At 36.9% G+C, this 18,499-nt stretch overlaps 1 protein-coding gene across 32 annotated transcripts in view; it reads right to left on the bottom strand.

The window, feature by feature from the left end:
- DST (dystonin) overlaps positions 1-18,499 on the bottom strand; it is a 497,218-nt gene that overhangs the window by 237,947 nt on the left and 240,772 nt on the right. For 16 of the 32 annotated variants that reach the window (XM_016955718.3, XM_063812480.1, XM_016955699.4 and 13 more), the window contains 3 exons: positions 7,981-8,070; positions 5,591-5,668; positions 3,390-3,482 (listed from right to left, as the gene is read on the bottom strand). In XM_016955718.3, coding sequence (XP_016811207.2) covers positions 3,390-3,482; positions 5,591-5,668; positions 7,981-8,070 — 261 coding nt within the window. Of the gene's footprint in view, positions 1-3,389; positions 3,483-5,590; positions 5,669-7,348; positions 7,448-7,980; positions 8,071-18,499 lie in introns of all 32 variants that reach the window. The other 16 variants (XM_054685902.2, XM_016955692.4, XM_016955716.4 and 13 more) reach the window with 2 other exon arrangements.

Consider the following 18,499-nt stretch of genomic DNA (forward strand, 5'->3'; position numbering starts at 1 on the left):
CTCCTGCCTCAGCCTCCCAAGTGGTTGGAATTACAGGCATGTGCCACAACGCCCGGCGAATTTTGTATTTTTAGTAGAGACCAGGTTTCTCCATGTTGGTCAGGCTGGTCTTGAACTCCCAACCTCAGGTGATCCCCCTGCCTCGGCCTCCCAAAGTGCTGGGATTACAGGTGTGAGCCACCGTGCACGGCCCGCAAAACTTCTTTTGATACTTCTGTGACTAGTCTTCCTCCCTCCTCCAAAGTCAGCTGAACCCCAAAGGGCTCTCTTAGTATATAATTCCTTTTTGAAGACTTTTGCTTTAAATTTTCTCAAACTCAGCCTCTAAATACACTGCTTCTACCTCCCAACCCTTTTGGCTTGTTATTTTCTAGTCTCTGCTCCCAGGAGCTTGGGTCTCCAATGTCTTCTTTCTAGAACAAACTATTGACCTCTACTCCATCTTAATTTTCTTGTGGTCTCTAGTGGCATTTCATACTGCTCACCATTCTTTCTACTTGAAATTCTCTTCCCTTGGTTTCATCAGTACATTTTCCTATTACTTCATCCATCTCTCCAAATGCTCCTTTTTTCTCTTTCCTCAGCAGAATCTTTTCCCGCAGGCCTTCTCCAAATTTTTATCCTTAGTGCTCCATCTCTTCTCCATCTGTGCTCTTCTCTTGGGTCCCCTGAAGATCCCTTCTTTCTGATAAAATCAGTGATCACTTGTGTAGTGATAACTTCCCCAAGTTTATATCTGTACCTCTGGCTTCTCAGCTCCACTCATGTCTCCAACTGCTCAGCAGATAGAGGCACAGGATATCCCACCATCCCATCAAGCCCACCCAGAAAGTAAGTGCTTTTCCCCTTAGCATCACCCCCGTGTCTCTCAGTAGTCTATTGTTTCTTAATCTCTCAGGCTAAAAAGTTTTGTTATCTTTAACAAATCCCTTTCCTACACCCTCTATGCCCTGTGTCCACGTCCCTTTCTTTCTTCCTGCAAAGTGTGACCTCTTCTATTCAATTTTGCATCCCCAACTGAGTCCTGACCTTTATCACTACCTCAGCTTCACAGCTTATCTCTCTCACTATGGACTCTGCTCATTTCTATTTTACATAGAACTAATGGATGTTGTTTCCTAAAACACATTTTTTAAAATTTAGCAAAATTTAATTGAGCAAAAAACGATTTGAGAATCAGGCAGCCCCCAAACCAGAATGGATTCAGAGAGACTCCAGCACAGGTCCTGTCACTGAAAAAGATTTATGGACAGAAAATGGAAAGTGATGGACGGAAAAAGGAAAGTGATGAACAGAAACACATTTTTTAAGCTCAAAGTAGTAACATGACTGGCATCACAACAGTAAGTAAAAGAGCCAAGAACGAAACTTAATTCTACCTCCCTCCGAAGCCTGAATGCTTTCCATTGCCCCAGTGATCCTTCGTCTAACATTCAAAATTCAGACACAGCCTACCTCACCAGCTGGTGATGAAGTGATTGATTCTCTCCAATAGACCTCTGACTTTCCCGTCTGGGGTTCTTGCAGTTTCAACTCTGCTAAAAGCTCTAGGATCTGATCCACTTAGGACTAATTAAATGATCCCTGACAAAGCCACTGAGGAACTCCGTATGAAATCAACTTTTTGGCCAGTTCTACTTAGACTTTACCCAATTCTGATAACAAGGTCTGGTTCTGCGCTTCATGCCAAATTATTGCCTTCATTTAGGTTCAATATCTTTGATTCCAGTAATGCCCTCAGTCCTTTGGGGTCCTGGCTTCCAGTTCTGGTTACTGGCTCTCCCTGATATTAACAGCTCAGCTAAGTGGATATTCACCTGTATTAGCTGCCCTGTAGTCTGGCTGACTAACACCTTTTCCTTCGATTACCTGGATCTCCATGAATGTCCTTCTGCTGAAACTATTCAGCTGCCTCTGTTCAGGTCCTAGACCTACCTAGACTCTGATTCCTGTAGCTCTCCATACCTGTCAAATCTATCCTGTTCCCAACAAGCCCCAAGGATACATTATTCTCCACCATTTGTCTACGTAACCTGTATTTCAGCCAACTTTAAAAAAAAAAAAATTTTTTTTTTTTTTTGAGACGGAGTCTCGCTCTGTTGCCCAGGCTGGAGTGCAGTGGCGCAATCTCAGCTCACTGCAACCTCTGCCTCCCAGGTTCAAGCGATTCTCCCACCTCAGCCTCCCGAGTAGCTGGGACTACAGGTGCATGCCACCACACCTGGCTAATTTTTTGTATTTTTTAGTAGAGACGGGGTTTCACCCATTAGCTAGGATGGTCTTGATCTCCTGACCTCATGATCCACTCGCCTCAGCCTCCCAAAGTGTTGGGATTACAGGCGTGAGCCACCGCGCCCAGCCTTTAAAAAAGTCTTATTCCTCACCAGATTTGTTTCAAAACCCCAGGTCCTTTTTGAAGCTGGCAAAGGCTCACTTCCTCCTTCAAGATCCAACTGTACAGTAATCAATCGGTAAGATGTACTGAGTGCCTACTGTGGGTCAGGCTCTGTGCTGCACACAGAACATTTCTGGGTTTTTTTTATAATTTAAACTTTTATTTTAGATTCAGGGGGTACAAGTGCGGATTTGTTACATGGGTATATTGCGTGATGTTGAGGTTTGGGGTACAGATGATCCCATCACCCAGATAGTGAGCACAGTACCCAATAGGTAGTTTTTCAGCCCATGCCCTTTTCCCCCTCCTTCCCACCTCTAGTAGCAGAACATTTCTTAAGCAGACCAGCAGTTAGTAAACTAAAGCAAGTTCTAAAGTTAGGAATCTCCTTAAATCAAATGAAGATTCTTTTTAATGTATCACTTCCCCAAAACTAAATCAAAATCGGTCCTCAATTGGCTCAGGTTTATTAGATAATAATTCAGTCAATAAATCTGCATTTTCCTCAAATCTAAAGAGAGAAAGCATAGCTCTCCATAAAACATGAATACTTTTCTTCTTCACATCTCTTTATAATTATGCTGCCATCTAGTGTCTATCAAAGGAGGCAATAGTTGACAGTGCTAAGAACCTGTATTACTAAAAAACATTCTAAATAAGGACTAATCATAAAACATTTAAGTATCTAAAACAGGTAATACTTTCTAATGAGCAAAAAAAGTGTGTCTCCAGTCAATAAAAAGAAATATGTCTTCCAACTCTGAGATAACAGACATTGTCTTTAAAACTACATTTAAGTTTATCAAGAACAGGAAACTAGTTGCCAGATTCACAAGCAGCATGTTGCTTAAAAGAACAATTCAAATATATTACTTAAAGAAAGAAGCTTGAAATTTATTTTTCTTCCATAGAACATGAATGCATCATTCACCCTTCATAGGAACCACCTGAAAACTAGCAATTAGATGCTGAAATTAAGAAAATTTGGGCTTACCTGAAAGTGCAAAATTATTGTCCAGATTAATCCCAAAGTCAATTTGGGATTTCCGTCTGTTATGTCATCATTTCTAATATTCACTAATTTCACCTGTTTTGAATGTGAAGAAGAGATAAAACCAACTGTTTATCAAACCTGAACCAGTTATCTTTACCTACATAAAAGCAATTCTAAAATTATACAAAGAAAAAATGGAATAATTTAAACACCAGTAGTCAACTAAATATTGTTTTACCCTTATTCTCAATCATTTTATATTACAAATCATATGGTAACAACAAAGAAAGAGCAAGTATTATTGCATTCTTGTCTTCCACAGCAGGGATCCCCAACCTAACCCCCAAACCTATACCATAGGGACTGGGCTGCATGGCAGCAGGTTAGCAGCGGCTCAGGAAGCATTACCACCTGAGCTCCACCTCCTGTCAGATCAGCCACTGCATTAGATTCCTATAGGGGTGTGAACCCTATTTGTGAACTGTGCATTTGAGGGATCTAGGTTGCGCACTCCTTATAAAAATCCTGATGATCCGAGGTGAAACAGTTTCATGCTGAAACAACCCCCACTCCTCCCACCAGCCAGTTCATGGAAAAAGAGTCTTCCATGAAACCAGTCCCTGTTGCCAGAAAGGTTGGGGACTGCTGTTCTAGAGCAAGTACTAAAAGCATTCACTTGTCAATACAAAAATACAACTCCTCAAGTGAGAAGTCCTAAATATTTGAGATCTTAAAATTAGAAAAAATTTTGTCTTTTTTAAGTATGAAACTATCCTAACAATTCTAACAATTTTCTCAAATTTCCATTACAAGGTTTTAAAATAACTAGCATTATTTTGCTATCAATGTATTGCCATAAATATATAAGTCACTGGGCATTTGGAAGGCTGTTCAAATATTTTAAAATAATATAATACTCAGACTTAAAGCTTATCAACTGTCAAACTGTACATTCAGGTAAATAAATCAAATGATGATCCCTAACATTTACTTCCTGGACAAAATCATTTAATATCATGAATTTAAATACTGAGAATTGTATACTATGATATTTAACATTTTACTTCTTGGACAAAATACTGCCAGAAAACATTTCAGAAGTATCCATCTGGAAACTTTCACAAGAATGATGAATAATGAGCAAACAACAATAACATTTAAAATATTTAAGCACTGAGGATTTACTAGTATTTAATAGGGAAAAGCATTTTAATGTTCATTATATTTAAGAATAATAATGAAGAAATAATAAAAGCTAGTGTTTACCTCTCCCTCTCCCCCTTTTTCTCTTGCCTTTTTTTTTTTTTTTTGAGACGGTCTCATTCTGTTACCCCGGCTGGAGTGCAATATTGCAATCATGGCTCACCACATCCTCAATTTCCTGGGCTCAAGTGACCCTCCCGCCTCAGCCTCCCAAAGTGCTGAGATTACTGGCATGAGCCACCATACCCAGCCTCTTCCTTTTTTTCAAACTATTAAAACAAAAATTGCTGCCCCCTCTGACTCTCACTGTCTTCAATAATTTTCAACTCTCCTGCATTTTTTTGTACTAATTGAAAAATTACTAATATTTTGGCCTATGATGTAATGCCACCAAGTCAAGATCATATCCAATATATTAATTCTTTTCCATGATTTCTCCTGATACCTCAAGCAAGTTGGGGGCTATTGTCAGAAATGTTGTTATATCTTTACTCATAAATTTTCCAATATTATCTACTTATAAAAACAAAATATTGCCTTATCACTACTAAGTATGAAAAATGCTTATACTAAATTAAAAGTATTATATAAAGTATTTTTATAAAAATTAACTATTTTTATATACTAAGTGTAAAAAATGAAGTATTGCTTCCCCACAATTAAGAACTGTTCATAGGCATTCTTAACATTCTATTGCTACTAAAATGTCATTAACTTCCTAGGCAAATGCAATCCAATTCAAACAGAAAGAAAATCACAAGTTCTTACATAGATGGAAATGTAGTCACTTATAATTCCTCTGGGCTTATCCCTACTATTAACTTCTCTTCTTGGGAGCAAATGTTTAAAAACATTTTTAAATATTTGCTTCACCAAAGCACAAGCTTACTGGTTACAATTCACAGGCAAATTTAACCTTGTCATTCCTTGACATGTTTCTACATAGTTGTATTAGTAACATATATTTATATGATTACAGTATTTTCAAAACATCATACCTGGCGTCTTTTCAAATAGTCAAGTGCAATTTGTACATTCTGTAGTCTGTGAAAACGCATCCGACCTTTTTCTCTGGGCTAAGAACAGAAAAATGCAGGTATGAAAAAGAGTTTCTGTTATCACAGACCATGCTAATTTAAATATAATTTCTGTTCATCTTAATATATCAAAACAGTATTTACTGTTTAGGTAAGGCCATAAGATTTTCTAAGAAGGTTTCAATTTCTTTATATTGTCTGAGATTGAATGTAAACTACTAGGGATTTTTTTCCAAGTATGTTTTATTTAAACATATACTTTATGACAAATTTTTTGTTTAAACAAAAGGAAAAGAGAAGATGTTACAGAATATACAGACACTTAATATTTGGTAATAAAACAATGCTAGCCTACAATTATTTAGCTATGGAGGCACAAAAATAATTAAATATCATTCATCATTTTACCTTCTTATTGAACACTATTAGCAAGAGGGTTTTTATAACTGTATATACACACACACACACATATATATATATATATACATATGGCATATTAATGAAAATGAGATAAAGTAGCATGCAGTTAGTATAAAAATCACCAAGAAGGAGAAAGACAGAGAAGGTTTACTTAGCCATGATAGAGAAAGAGAGAAAACCAATTAAAACCATATATTTCCTCTTTATTTTAGCTTTTTCACAAAAGTGGACACTACGATAATTAGAAAGGACTCTATACTCGTTTTACACTACTTGGGGATGGACACAATTATTTTCTCAGTCTCAGGAAAAGTGACAGATGAGAATTATTTTCCTTAATGCCATTTCCCTTAAGAAATGTTACAAGTTAGCATGAAGGAAACAGAGGAAACAGAGCTGAGAAATGCTTAGCAAAAATACAAAAAATGGAGCTGAAATTTATCACATAAAATCTTCCAAAGGTAAAAAAGAAAAAAGACAATTGACAGCTTGGCTTCTTCAATATGTATAGGTTGCTGAAGCCAAAGGTGCCATAAGAAAACAGACAGCACACCACAGAAGGAAAAGTAAGCTCTGCATAACAAGTAGAAACGATGTTGATAAATTTACCCACTGGATCCAACAAAAGCACAATTTCCAGTAAAATCAAGGGGCACTAGGTATGTAGAAGACAAAAGAAGAAGCACGTCTGTCTTGCAAAGGTAGGCTGCAGTCAACTAAGAGTCACGGAGATTAAACAGCTCTGTGAGTTCTGTTGGAATACTGGATTTTTAAATCTCCCTTTTAAATACATGTGATATATTAGAGAGGTAAAACATGTCCATCAAATACCTATTGCCAAGAGGTGTGGTTTAAAGCAGAAACTTAAATACTAAAAAAAAATTCCCTAAGTTCTTTCATAAAAAGCAATAAATAGTTGCCATGTTTGAAGTATCACTTCCAGAAACTGAATGAATTTGCACAAAAATTAGCAGACTTGTAAAATTTCCATGTTTATATACAATGTATATAAAATTGTTTAACTAAAATGCCATCATGTACTTTAAGTCTGTTTAATTACCATGCAGTGCACAGTAATGTATAAATAACTCAATCATTTTAGCTCTCTGAAGATAATTTAAAGAGAAAATATTTCCTTTATCCAATTTTTTGGTACACACACATCTACCTCAATGTGGGTTTTGGCCCTTTCTATGCTTTTCTAAAAAGGAGCCTGAACCCAGGAGTTACTTCTCTATCAGGTTAGCGCTCACCGCATGGGAACGGCTAGGTTAGTCAAGTTATGGGGGCGACACCTACCCCCTTATCCTCATCCTCCACATCCTCATGCTGTTCATATTCGCATGCTTCTGTTGCACTCACCAATCGTAAGGTCTTCAAAAAATCTCGCTCCCTTGGCTAATGAATATAACAGACAGAAGATAGGACAGCAAAGACACAAGACAGACCAGAAATGAAAAGAAGAGCATGAACAGAACATAATGAAGGAGAACAGGTAACAAGAAGGGGAAGTAATGTTCACCAAAAAAAAAAAAAAAATGACACCTGCGGAATGGGTTAGATCATTTTTCAGAAAGCAATGTTTATTTTCTTGCTATTTGTAAGTCTTTTAATATGTGGTTATATTATGCATCCAACTTCTGCTAAGCAAAAAAACCCAAAGGTAAAAAAGAAGCAAGAACAAAAATAGTATTTTAATTATAGAACTGATTATATAAGTGAAGTAATCAAAGTGCTTCAATCTCTCAAATTCACATCATTTGAAGTTTGAAAATGCTTAGGAATCTAACCAAAACTTCTTTTTCAGGCAGAATTCATAGCTCAAAAGATGAATGCTGCAAAAATCTGAATAGTCTGTACTGAAAACATACTGGTCCTATGCAGAAAAGATTACACGTTCTTCAAAATAAAATAAGAAAGTTAAAACTTACCAAGGTATCTCCTGAAAGAACCTCTAAAAGAGAAATCAAATTGTGTCCATCCCTTAAGTCTTCATAGAGATCATTCACATGTTTTCGAACCTATAAAGAGAAAAGCAAAATTTGGGGTCCTAGAACTCAGAATTATCCTTAACATTCTTAAACATAAAAAGGAGACAAGTAGAAAACATTCCTCACATGGTATTCATTCATGTACCTATTTTTAAATTTTTAAAATGCTTATTACTTAAAAACTAAATTTAATTTAAAAACTTAAAAAAGTGAATTTCAGATTAATAATTCAAAAAGACAATTCAAATTATTACATTTTTAAGACACCAGAACAAACATAAACCTGGACTACTACATGGGGTTACAATTCTTCAAATACGGACAATGCCCTGACTTTATTCATGATTCCCGATACAGTGACCAGTGCCACCTTAACGAGAGGGTGGAGTTTTCACCCCCGCAGTTGATCTTCTACTTCTAGCCTAAAACAGGTTCAAGGATGCCAAGGAAGATTTTTGGAAATCCATAGATGTGAGCTGGGTGAAGAGTATGAGACTCTACATATTATTTTATCCATATCCTATGAGCCTATACTTATTTCAAAAAATTTTTTTGAAATCCGTATGTGTCAGGTTAGAAGTCCTCTGTCCAAACCCTTCCTCTGCACAATGTAAGTCTTCTTATAACGGAAGATTTTCAAAACTAAATAACACTAGCACAAAATCAACACTCAACCTACAATAGCTTTCCCCGTTCCACAGGCCTGATTTAGAAGTCTGTGATTTTAGAACCCAAACCATCAAAGATTTCCCAAAAGCTTTGTTTAGCCTGCCAAGTAGGGATAGCTCTAGTAACCACATGGCCCACTGCAAGGTTTGTGTTGGACAGACAAATGTCAAGGCAGGTATTAAGATGGCTGTTCCACAGTGGACTGGCACATTTCCATTTTCTCGCCTTTCAGTGATTCTGGGCTACTCCCATGAAAGGAGCCAAAGAAGTGGGCCGGAAAGAGGCAGGAACCAGAATCCCACCTACTTCACCCATGGCACAAGCCCTGTATACAAATGAATCCAACTCCTTTGCACTTCCAAAATGTCAAGTGAGTATATAGCACAAAATAATGAAAAGATCTAAGCTTATAACCAAAACTATATAACTACACAAACACAAAGAAGAGGCCTAATGTAAACTGGAAGCAAACTTTTATGGTAAGTCTCTCAGTCCCCAAAAATAGTTTAAATCCCATAAAACTTTATTATCTTAGTTGACTCTCTCTATATATATGTTTTACAATATCTTTTGTTAGTGTCAGAAAATGTTTTTGATTGATGAAGAAAAAGTTCCCTTAGGAATTTCTTATCAAATTTACCAGCTTTTACATCCAGTGTTCTGGCACTGTTTACATAAGTCACAGAACCTTTTAATATTCAATTACCCATCTAGGCATAATTAACTACAAATAATATAAATACTAAGCTTAGGCTCAATAGCTCTACCACAAAGTAACTGTTCATGTCAATAGTACCTTTGAAATACAGCAAAACTGAAGGTGAATCAAATTACTTTTAACCAAGTCTCCATCTTTACAAATTGACATTTTATTTTGATTTCCTAATTCCCAAGGAATATCAGTTGAATCTCTGATGTCATAATACCAAAGTAAGACAAAGTTTAAAAATACTTTATTTAGCCCCAAAAAATGTTATAACACATTTTGAGCAATCCTTGTTTAGAAAAACCTGTAAATACGCCAGGCGCAGTGGCTCACACCTGTACTCCCAGCACTTTGGGAGGCCAAGGCAAGTGGATCAATCACCTGAGGTCAGGAGTTTGAGACCAGCCTGGCCAACGTGGTGAAACCCCATCTCAACTAAAAATACAAAAATTAGCCACGCATGGTGGCAGGTGCCTGTAATCCCAGCTACATGGGAGGCTGAGACAGGAGAATCACTTGAACTCAGGAGGCGGAGGTTGCAGTGCGCCGAGATCAAGCCATTGCACTCCAGCCTGGGTGACAGAGCGAGACTCCGTCTCAAAAAAAAAAAAAAAAAAAAAAGAAGTAAAGAAAAACCTGTAAATAACCAAATAAGTTACAAAGGAGTTATCCATTCAATTAGAATATTTACCTTGAGATACCATGAAATGACAACTCTCTCAACTTCTCAACTGTATTTCAGAGATGAATCAATTTTCAAGGGCCTCTTCAGGAACATATCTATTACATGCATGATATGTACGCGAACAGATAAGCACTTAGGGAAATGAGTACTAATACTGCAATTTCCTACTCATGGACTGGTTTCATGGGAGACAGTTTTTCCACAGATGCAGGGGAGGGTGGTTTTGGGATGAAACTGTTCCACCTCAGATCATCAGGCATTGGATTCTCATAAGGACAGCACAACCTAGATCCCTCACATGCACAGTTCACAATAGGGTTCACAGCCATGTGATGGCTCATACCTGTAATCCCCAGCACTTTGGGAGGCCAAGGTGGGCAGATCACTTGAGGTCAGGAGTTCGAGACCAGCCTGGCCAACATGGCAAAACCCATCTCTACTAAAAATAACAAAAAAAAATTAGCCGGGCAATGTGGCGTATGCCTGTAATCCCAGCTACTTGGGAGGCTGAGGCAGGAGAATCACTCGAACCCATGAGGCGGAGGTTGCAGTGAGCCGAGATCATGCCACTGCACTCTAGCCTTGGCAACAGAGTGAGATTCTGTCTCAAAAAACAAACAAACAAAACAATAGGTTTCATGCTCCTATGAGAATCTAACGCCATCACTGATCTGACAGGAGGCAGAGCTCAGGTGGTAAGGCTGGCTGGCCCAATGCTCGCCTCCTACTGTGCAGGCCACTTCCTAACAGGCCATGGACCGGACCAGTACCTGTCTGTGGCCTGGGGGTTGGGGACTCTTGTATTAGAGCACTGTAAGAATTCACCCAGTCCCGTTCTAAGGCACAAGCTTGAATATATAAGGCTAAGGCCTACTTAAAAACAAGGCAGAAAAGCTAAGCTTGTGAATGTCATGTACATTAATGCATCTAAATCTATGTACTTCTCAGTGTATCTTCAATATAACCAGAAAGCAGCCAAACTCTAAAAGAGCCTGAATGGGAACACTAAAAGATTATATCTGTATAAACAATATTATACAGCTCCTGATCCTCAGCCAGCTGCTTTGTCTCTCAAAATAAATGGCTTTATTGTGCAGGTCTGATATCCTCAGTACACAGAAGGACAGTAGAATCCAAGCACATGATTACGTTGGGGCCTTCCAGGATTGTAATAGTGCTGAGAATTCTGTGCTCTCTGGTCCACTATGCCTACACCCTACTAGACTTACATTTCACTCTATATTCCACTTCTTGTGTCTTTCTCACTCCAGGACAGTTAAAGATAGGGTGTGATTCTGAACACTTATCTCATAGTAAGGCAATTTCACAACTTGACTTGCCAGACTGAACAAATCCCTCTACATAAGGGAAACTTTCCAAAACCAGGTGTCATTTGCTGCTATCGTATTTATGTGACAACAAAGGAAAATTAAAACAGACATGTTTAGAGAAGGAAAATAATAATATTAAGCCATGCAAATCTAAATTAGGAAAAGACGGCCGGGTGTGGTGGCTCACGCCTGTAATCCTAGCACTTTGGGAGGCCGAGGTAGGTGGATCATGAGGTCAGGAGTTTAAGACCAACCTGGCTAAGATGGTAAAACCCCATCTCTACTAAAAATACAAAAAGTTAGCTGGGCATGGTGGCAGTGAGCTGTGATCATGCCACTGCACTCCAGCCTGGGCAAAAGAGTGAGACTCCCTCTAAATTAGGAAAAGAGAAAACCTGTGATAAGGGAAAAGACATTTTAGTCCTGCTTCTGCCCTTGGCCTTATGAATTTGTACCAACAGCCTAAACTCTCTAGGCTTCAGGTTTTTTTTATCTTTAAAATAAAGGTTGGAAAACAGAAAACTCCTAGTTCAACCTAGAGAACAAAAAGTCTGTAATCTTTAAATCAAATTATTATCATTTAAAAAAATCAATGACCTGTCAACTTAGAAAATGTATAAAATAAAAGCTACTCTTAAGACTTATGGCTTAATTTCTTAAGAATTTTAGAAGAAAATGCAGAAATAAACTAATTTAACTTCTATAATGCTTGAAAAAAATCCAGAGACACTGGCTATCCCCAATACTGCCTGCTTTCCCTGTCTCAGCTGACTATTCTGAGGGTCCACAGAAATACTGTATATGGAAAACGTCCTACAAAATATAAGATATCATTTTCCGAAAAGCAAATGTCACTAACAATAATAAACAAAAACACACACACCATGAGTTACTACTAGATGCCTAACCTTGTGCTAAGTACTTTATAATACTGAGTCAGTTTCCTCAGCACAAATGAATGGAATAAAAGAGGATGCTATTAAAAATTAAAAATCAACATTATGGGTAAAGGGTGGTCGGGAATGAACTGAGGGGAAAGAATTGGGGTTCCAATCTGATGGAGCAAGAAATTTAAGGGAAAGAAAAGAAGGGAAAGTAGACAGCTAAGCCTACATAGAAAAGCTTTTATTTTACCCCAGGAGTGAGTCATAGGCATTGGGCCTGGTAACTTTCCTTCACAGATGACTATACTAACCGCCAATATCCCTAACATTCCATTTTCAGTTTTTAATAAAGCATTCCTTTTTCTCTTTTTGGATATGTTCTCCCTATGGGACAAAAAACTGTCTGGATCAATAGTGCTAGAGGAAGTGATGAGCAAAGTAAAAGCACTACGAAATACTCTGGGATTAACTTACATAACTTGAATTACATAACAAGGCTGATACAGCATTTTCTGTATTTCACACAATTCTCGTAGAATTCTGCAGTACTTCAAAAAAATATGTATATAGCATTGCACCTAGAGTTTACCTCTAGGGGGCACTAATCTTTTACTTAAAAGAATATCCCAAGAAAGTAAAATAGACTAGAAAACATTCTAAGGGCAACAAAAATTCTAAACAAGATGCTGGCGATGACATGGACAATATTTCAAATTTATTTTGGAGTGAGAACACATCAGCTCATGCCAGGTCTGTATTACCTAAATGGCTTAACTGATCAAAAATACTACACTGAAAATTTCCTTTTGTTAACCTATAACTGTTTGGTTTTATATAGGCTAAATCAAATTCAACTTTGAAGAAAAGAGAATCATTATATAACTGCTTGCTGAATGTTTAAACTTCCTTTTTTAAAAGTCTGACATTATAGTGGTTGATGTTAATCTAGACAAATTTCACAAAAATTTGACTTCCCATTATTTAAACATATTACTATTGTTTAGCTGCAATTCAATTCAGGTCACAAACTATTTATTGAGCATTCATCCGTCATATGCCAGGGTATCCTTTAACTTCTATGGGTACAAAGATGAATAATAAGAGTGCCACCTCTTGAAGCCTGTAATCTGAAATGAAAGAAATTTAGGCAAGAAATTGCAGTATAAAATAAATGCATTCAGAGAACACTCAGGAAGCTATGAGGAGCTTAACCCAGTCTGAGGTCTTCCCAGCAAAGAAGATGGGAATGTTGCAGGTGGAGGGAGGAGCAAGAACAAAGGAAAAAGGCAAGGACACACAAAACTACATATGAGTTGCAAGGAAGGAAAGCAGTGGTGAAGTCAATGAAGCATGAGGTGGAAGATGAGGCTGGAACGATGCGCCGGTGGACATAGAGGCTTTATATCCCAGGTTAAGAAGCTTGAACTTTTCCTACACAAAGAAAACTACGAATTTTAAACAGAATGAGGCCATAATATCTCTGACCAATATAAAAGCTTCCCTGTAAACTATTATCTTAAGCAAAAACAAATCAATCACAGGTAAAATCAAGAGCCCAATCTGTACACAATAATAGAGGAAAGGTCCCTCAGGAAAAAAAGGAAACTGGAAGAGTCATTCCATTAATGAACCTTGGGTAAAATGCAGGCATCCTAGTGAGCTCTGCAGCAGGGAGCAAAACATCAGCCACATAAAGGGTTCACAGTCCGCTCTTAAAGAAGTTCTATATCTAAAGGATACAGTATTCTGGAAAACAATCAGCTATCTTTAGAAAGAAACATAAATAATAAAAGAAGGCTTGTCCCAAATGAGATCGCCTCATTGGCTTATACTAACTGGGTGACGAGAAGAAGGATAGTTTGCTTTAGTGAAAATTATAAATTAAAATATTTTTCAATGCAATTTTTTTACATCAAACAAGTACGTTCATAAAAAATTAGCTGTCAGGTTCTCCTGGGAGAGTTCCTTAGACAGCCTACTTGAAAAAATAGAGGTAACATAAATATCAATATATTAACATATTAATTATTGATAAGAAAATTAATGCTTTTAAAATACACAAAAAAAATGCTCAAAAACATTGTATTATCTTAGGTAGCTGCCTTATCTAAAGTTGTTTTTTCATTACAAATTTATTTCAGTACTACTTCTTCAGGAGTTGTGAAAGAATAAAACTACAATTCATATTCTACCTAAATTATTATAAATTCGAAATTGGTGCAGTTAAGTCAAACAGGGAAATATCCTTATTTGGCATGATAAAAAGGTGGTTATGGTTTTTTAAGGTACTACGTTAAGTCAACATTAAGGCCACATAGAATTCATCTCCTTTAGGTTATTTTTAAACTATGAAATAAAGGTATTAGTTACACATCTTAAGGTATTAATGGATAAAATAATAGAGAGTTTTTTTTTTAATCCACATTGGTACTAGGTGGTACAAATAATGTGTCTACTTCTTTGGACCTGATTCACTCCTTGACAAAGAAGGCTTCTCTTTTTAGCTTTTGGGTAGACAATCTATAATCAATCAAAATGCAAAAACTGAATGGCCTTTCCTAGTCTTTCACCACAAGGTGGAACCAGGTAGTTAAATAAAATAAAAACATTTATTAATATATTACAGATAAACACTTTAAGATTTGGGGTATTTTAGTCACTGTTTCACCTAGGTATTTTTTATTCTCTTCTATACAGTTTCGCCATGGTTGCAGTAACCTTTTTAAAAGGCTATTTCAATTTTTAAATATTTTTAAATAGGTAACTTTTCTGTAACAGTCTGAGGTTAGGGTTGGTTGGTTCTGGTTTGGTTTGGGTTTAGGTCTCTATCTTTACTATCTTCCCTTTTATTATCAAGAAAACAGATAAAAAATCTATTTTTGATCACATTTTCCCCTGAACCTGTAGATTTTTCATCTCTTGCATAGCTGTACAAATCTTGGTGTGGGGCAATTATAATGTAATGTAACTGAAAGGGAGAAATAAATTCAGAAATCAATATACTCTGCATAGTATATCTTTTTTGGTATCTGTCCAGTTCCTTGGACAGATTATTAAAGATGTATTCTTGACAAACTCCACACTACAATGTCTAACAAACGAGCGTCGGCTTGTAAAGGCATCAGCATTACCCATTCCACATATGAGAGAGAGAAGAACAGCTAATAAATATTATTGTGCAATCTTTTAAAAATAGGAGGAGGTATTTTAGATAAGACTAAGGATGCTTCTTTCCAGTATTCTGTCTGTTTGGCAGGATAATATGGGCATTACCTTTTACAGGTTTTTCAAATATCCTCCTAGCTCATTACTTATATAAATCTTTCTTTAAACTCTTTTTCACCTCAAAAAAATCATGGTAAGTACTACTATGTCAAGAGCAATTTTTAACACCAGCATAAGGAAAAGAGGAGAAACCAATCCATATCCTTACTATGCTCACCTTTTTCCTACTCCTCCTACTTTCTCATAATTTGGGCAAAAGAAAGAAAAAGCTGGGAAAGCAAGGGTCATAATCACTTAACGTGTCTAACGAGAAAACCTAATCAAGGAAACAAAATTTTGATGGAAATAAGTGAAAATGTGTGGTTGTAATATAAAGACAAATAATGACAACGAAGTAGAATGCTATTATAATACTAATAGCTAATTAGACATAGTTCATCTGTGTGCCATGACTTAAAAAATATAACTAGGTGTAACAAAGTCTGCTTGACACAGGTAGTCTATAATGACACCATTACAGTCTTATTCTTTACCACCACTGTTTTAAAGAGATTCCACTATATTTTTAAATTCCAGCTTTTACTGAAAAGCTTTTAAAACAGAATTCTAAATACTTTAAAATAAAAATCATGCAAAGGTTATTTTAAATAATTTTAAATTAGTTTTATTTAAATTTATATCATGATCAAAATTCACACTAGTTCAAAAAATGTGTATTTCCTCATCAAATCCTCCCAGCTAATGACTCTCTTGTAACGTTATACCAAATTCATAAATCAGATTCAAATTGATCATTATAAATTTAGAGATGTATTCAAGTAAAAGCATTCTGTCTTTGAAACAACAACAAAAAAAGAGAGCTCCTGGGACAGATACAGCAACCTCTCAAGTCATGTGTTTCTAACACAAGGTCACTTTACCAGACTGACTTTCTCTTTATACCTACCTATCATTGGTTTTAAAGAAATCTTAATCATGGTTGGTGATAAGATGGAATAACATGTAGGGGAGTAGCACTGCAGTGCAGGGCATGGTATGATTCCAGGTAAAAGGCAGTCTGAAGACCCTGGGCAGCTGGTGAGTGGGAAGAGAAGCATCAGAAAAGGAATATAAGGATGTGACAAATAAAAATTTCAACTACTTTGCAATTCTGATTAAAGTGCTGGTTGTGGCAACTGCCCTGAATACTTCTGAGCTGAATCATCTCTTTTGGGGCTTTTGTCAAGTGAGCTATAGGTTGTCAATGCCTGACCTATAATCTCAACACACACACACACATAATCAAAGAACTACCTGAACCTCAAAAATTAACTTCATCTACTTCCTGGATAATGTCTTACATGGCTCTATCCTTAACCGAACAGTGAGCCACTTGCTGGAATGGTTACAATATGAGTCAGGCTGCAGACTCGAGAGGAAGCAAGGTCCTCATAGAGCAGGGTTAGTGCTGGGCAAGTAACAGAATCCACTGGTAGATACAGCTCCAGGAAAGGTGCAGCCAGCCAGGAGTGCAGACACCTTTGGTCATGCCATCATGGGCACTTCCTGGTGTCCCTTTCAGAGCATTATTTCCTAAGGTGAGAGATTAGGATAGGCATGACACAAGTGTTTGCTTCATCTCTTTTTTTCAAGTCTCAAGGACTGGAAAATCTAGGGGTCTCTTCATAGCATATTTTATAGTTTTAAGGCTTTGACGATACTCTGATACTTTCAGATACTTTATATGCAAACTAATTCACTCCTCTTTAAACATAAGCTCATTTCCTTGGGTCCTTGAAAATAAACAACTGAGAGCAACTGGTTGCATCCTCTTCATTAAACCTTTGAAATAACCCAGGATTATGATCAAGACAACTGACACAAGGAGAGGAACACTAAAACTATTTTTAAAGACACCCCCAGATGATGAGATACCACTGCCACTGCTACAATCCGTTCTGATGCTTAACACCTCTTCCCTGTCAAAGAATGTTTCCTTAAATCCAGATGACACTCCATGTCCCCAGTACCACGATTCATATTTTTCTAAAATAAAACCACTCAAAATCATATCTGGGGAACTGATATGTTTGGAATGGAATTATAAATACAGGTTTATTCTTTTAATTACTTAATTAAAAATTTGACAGATGCTATATACACTCCTGTTAAATTAATCTCTGCAACAGAAATATACTTTCTGTAGGAGGATTAAAAGTTTCAAAGTGATCACTTCCTAAATGACATCATAAGTCTGCCAAACTTTCAGATTCTAGTCTACTCAACAGAGATCTCCGGACCACAGATGCTCAAAAACTAATTTTCCCAGTTGTAAAAGCCCAGTGTCACAGAAGAGGTACTGCACTGATGTCTCTTACTAAAGCTGAAATCTAAGTGGAAGTTATTTTTTCTCCAGCCCCTGTCTGAGCACCCTCCCTTTTAAAGTGACAAGTTTCACCAAGAGCAGGCTAGAGCCAGGTAACACCTAGCAAATCAGGGGCCACACTTCTGAAAGTGAACCACATAACAGCTATGGGTTTACTGGAAGATGCTCAGGTCCCAGTGCCCTAACTAGAGCTTCATGTCCATTCCTGAAGGCTAAGAGAGATTTTGAAACAAAATGTCTCCTGAATATTTGAGGTCACATTCTAAAACCTCTGCTGTGATATTTCTCTATTGATAACTCCTCCTCTAGTTACTGAAATCTTACTTTTCCTACTAGGTCAAATTCTAACGTCATCCAGGAAGTGATGGTTTCTCTCTTCTGCACTCCCATATTCTTTGGATTATACCAGTACACCAATCATCATTTTACTTATAGTTTTATGTAGACAATATACATAAATGTATTAATAATTTCCTTAAGAAGAAAGGGCCCTGTCTTTGGTCCTCACTGCAAATGCTTAATGTCTGACACAGTGCCTTTCATATAGTAGATATTCAAAGAACTTTTGTTGAATAAATAAAAGACTAGTCACCT

This window comes from Pan troglodytes, chromosome 5 (assembly GCF_028858775.2).
Source record: "Pan troglodytes isolate AG18354 chromosome 5, NHGRI_mPanTro3-v2.0_pri, whole genome shotgun sequence".
Taxonomy (NCBI): Eukaryota; Metazoa; Chordata; class Mammalia; order Primates; family Hominidae; genus Pan; species Pan troglodytes.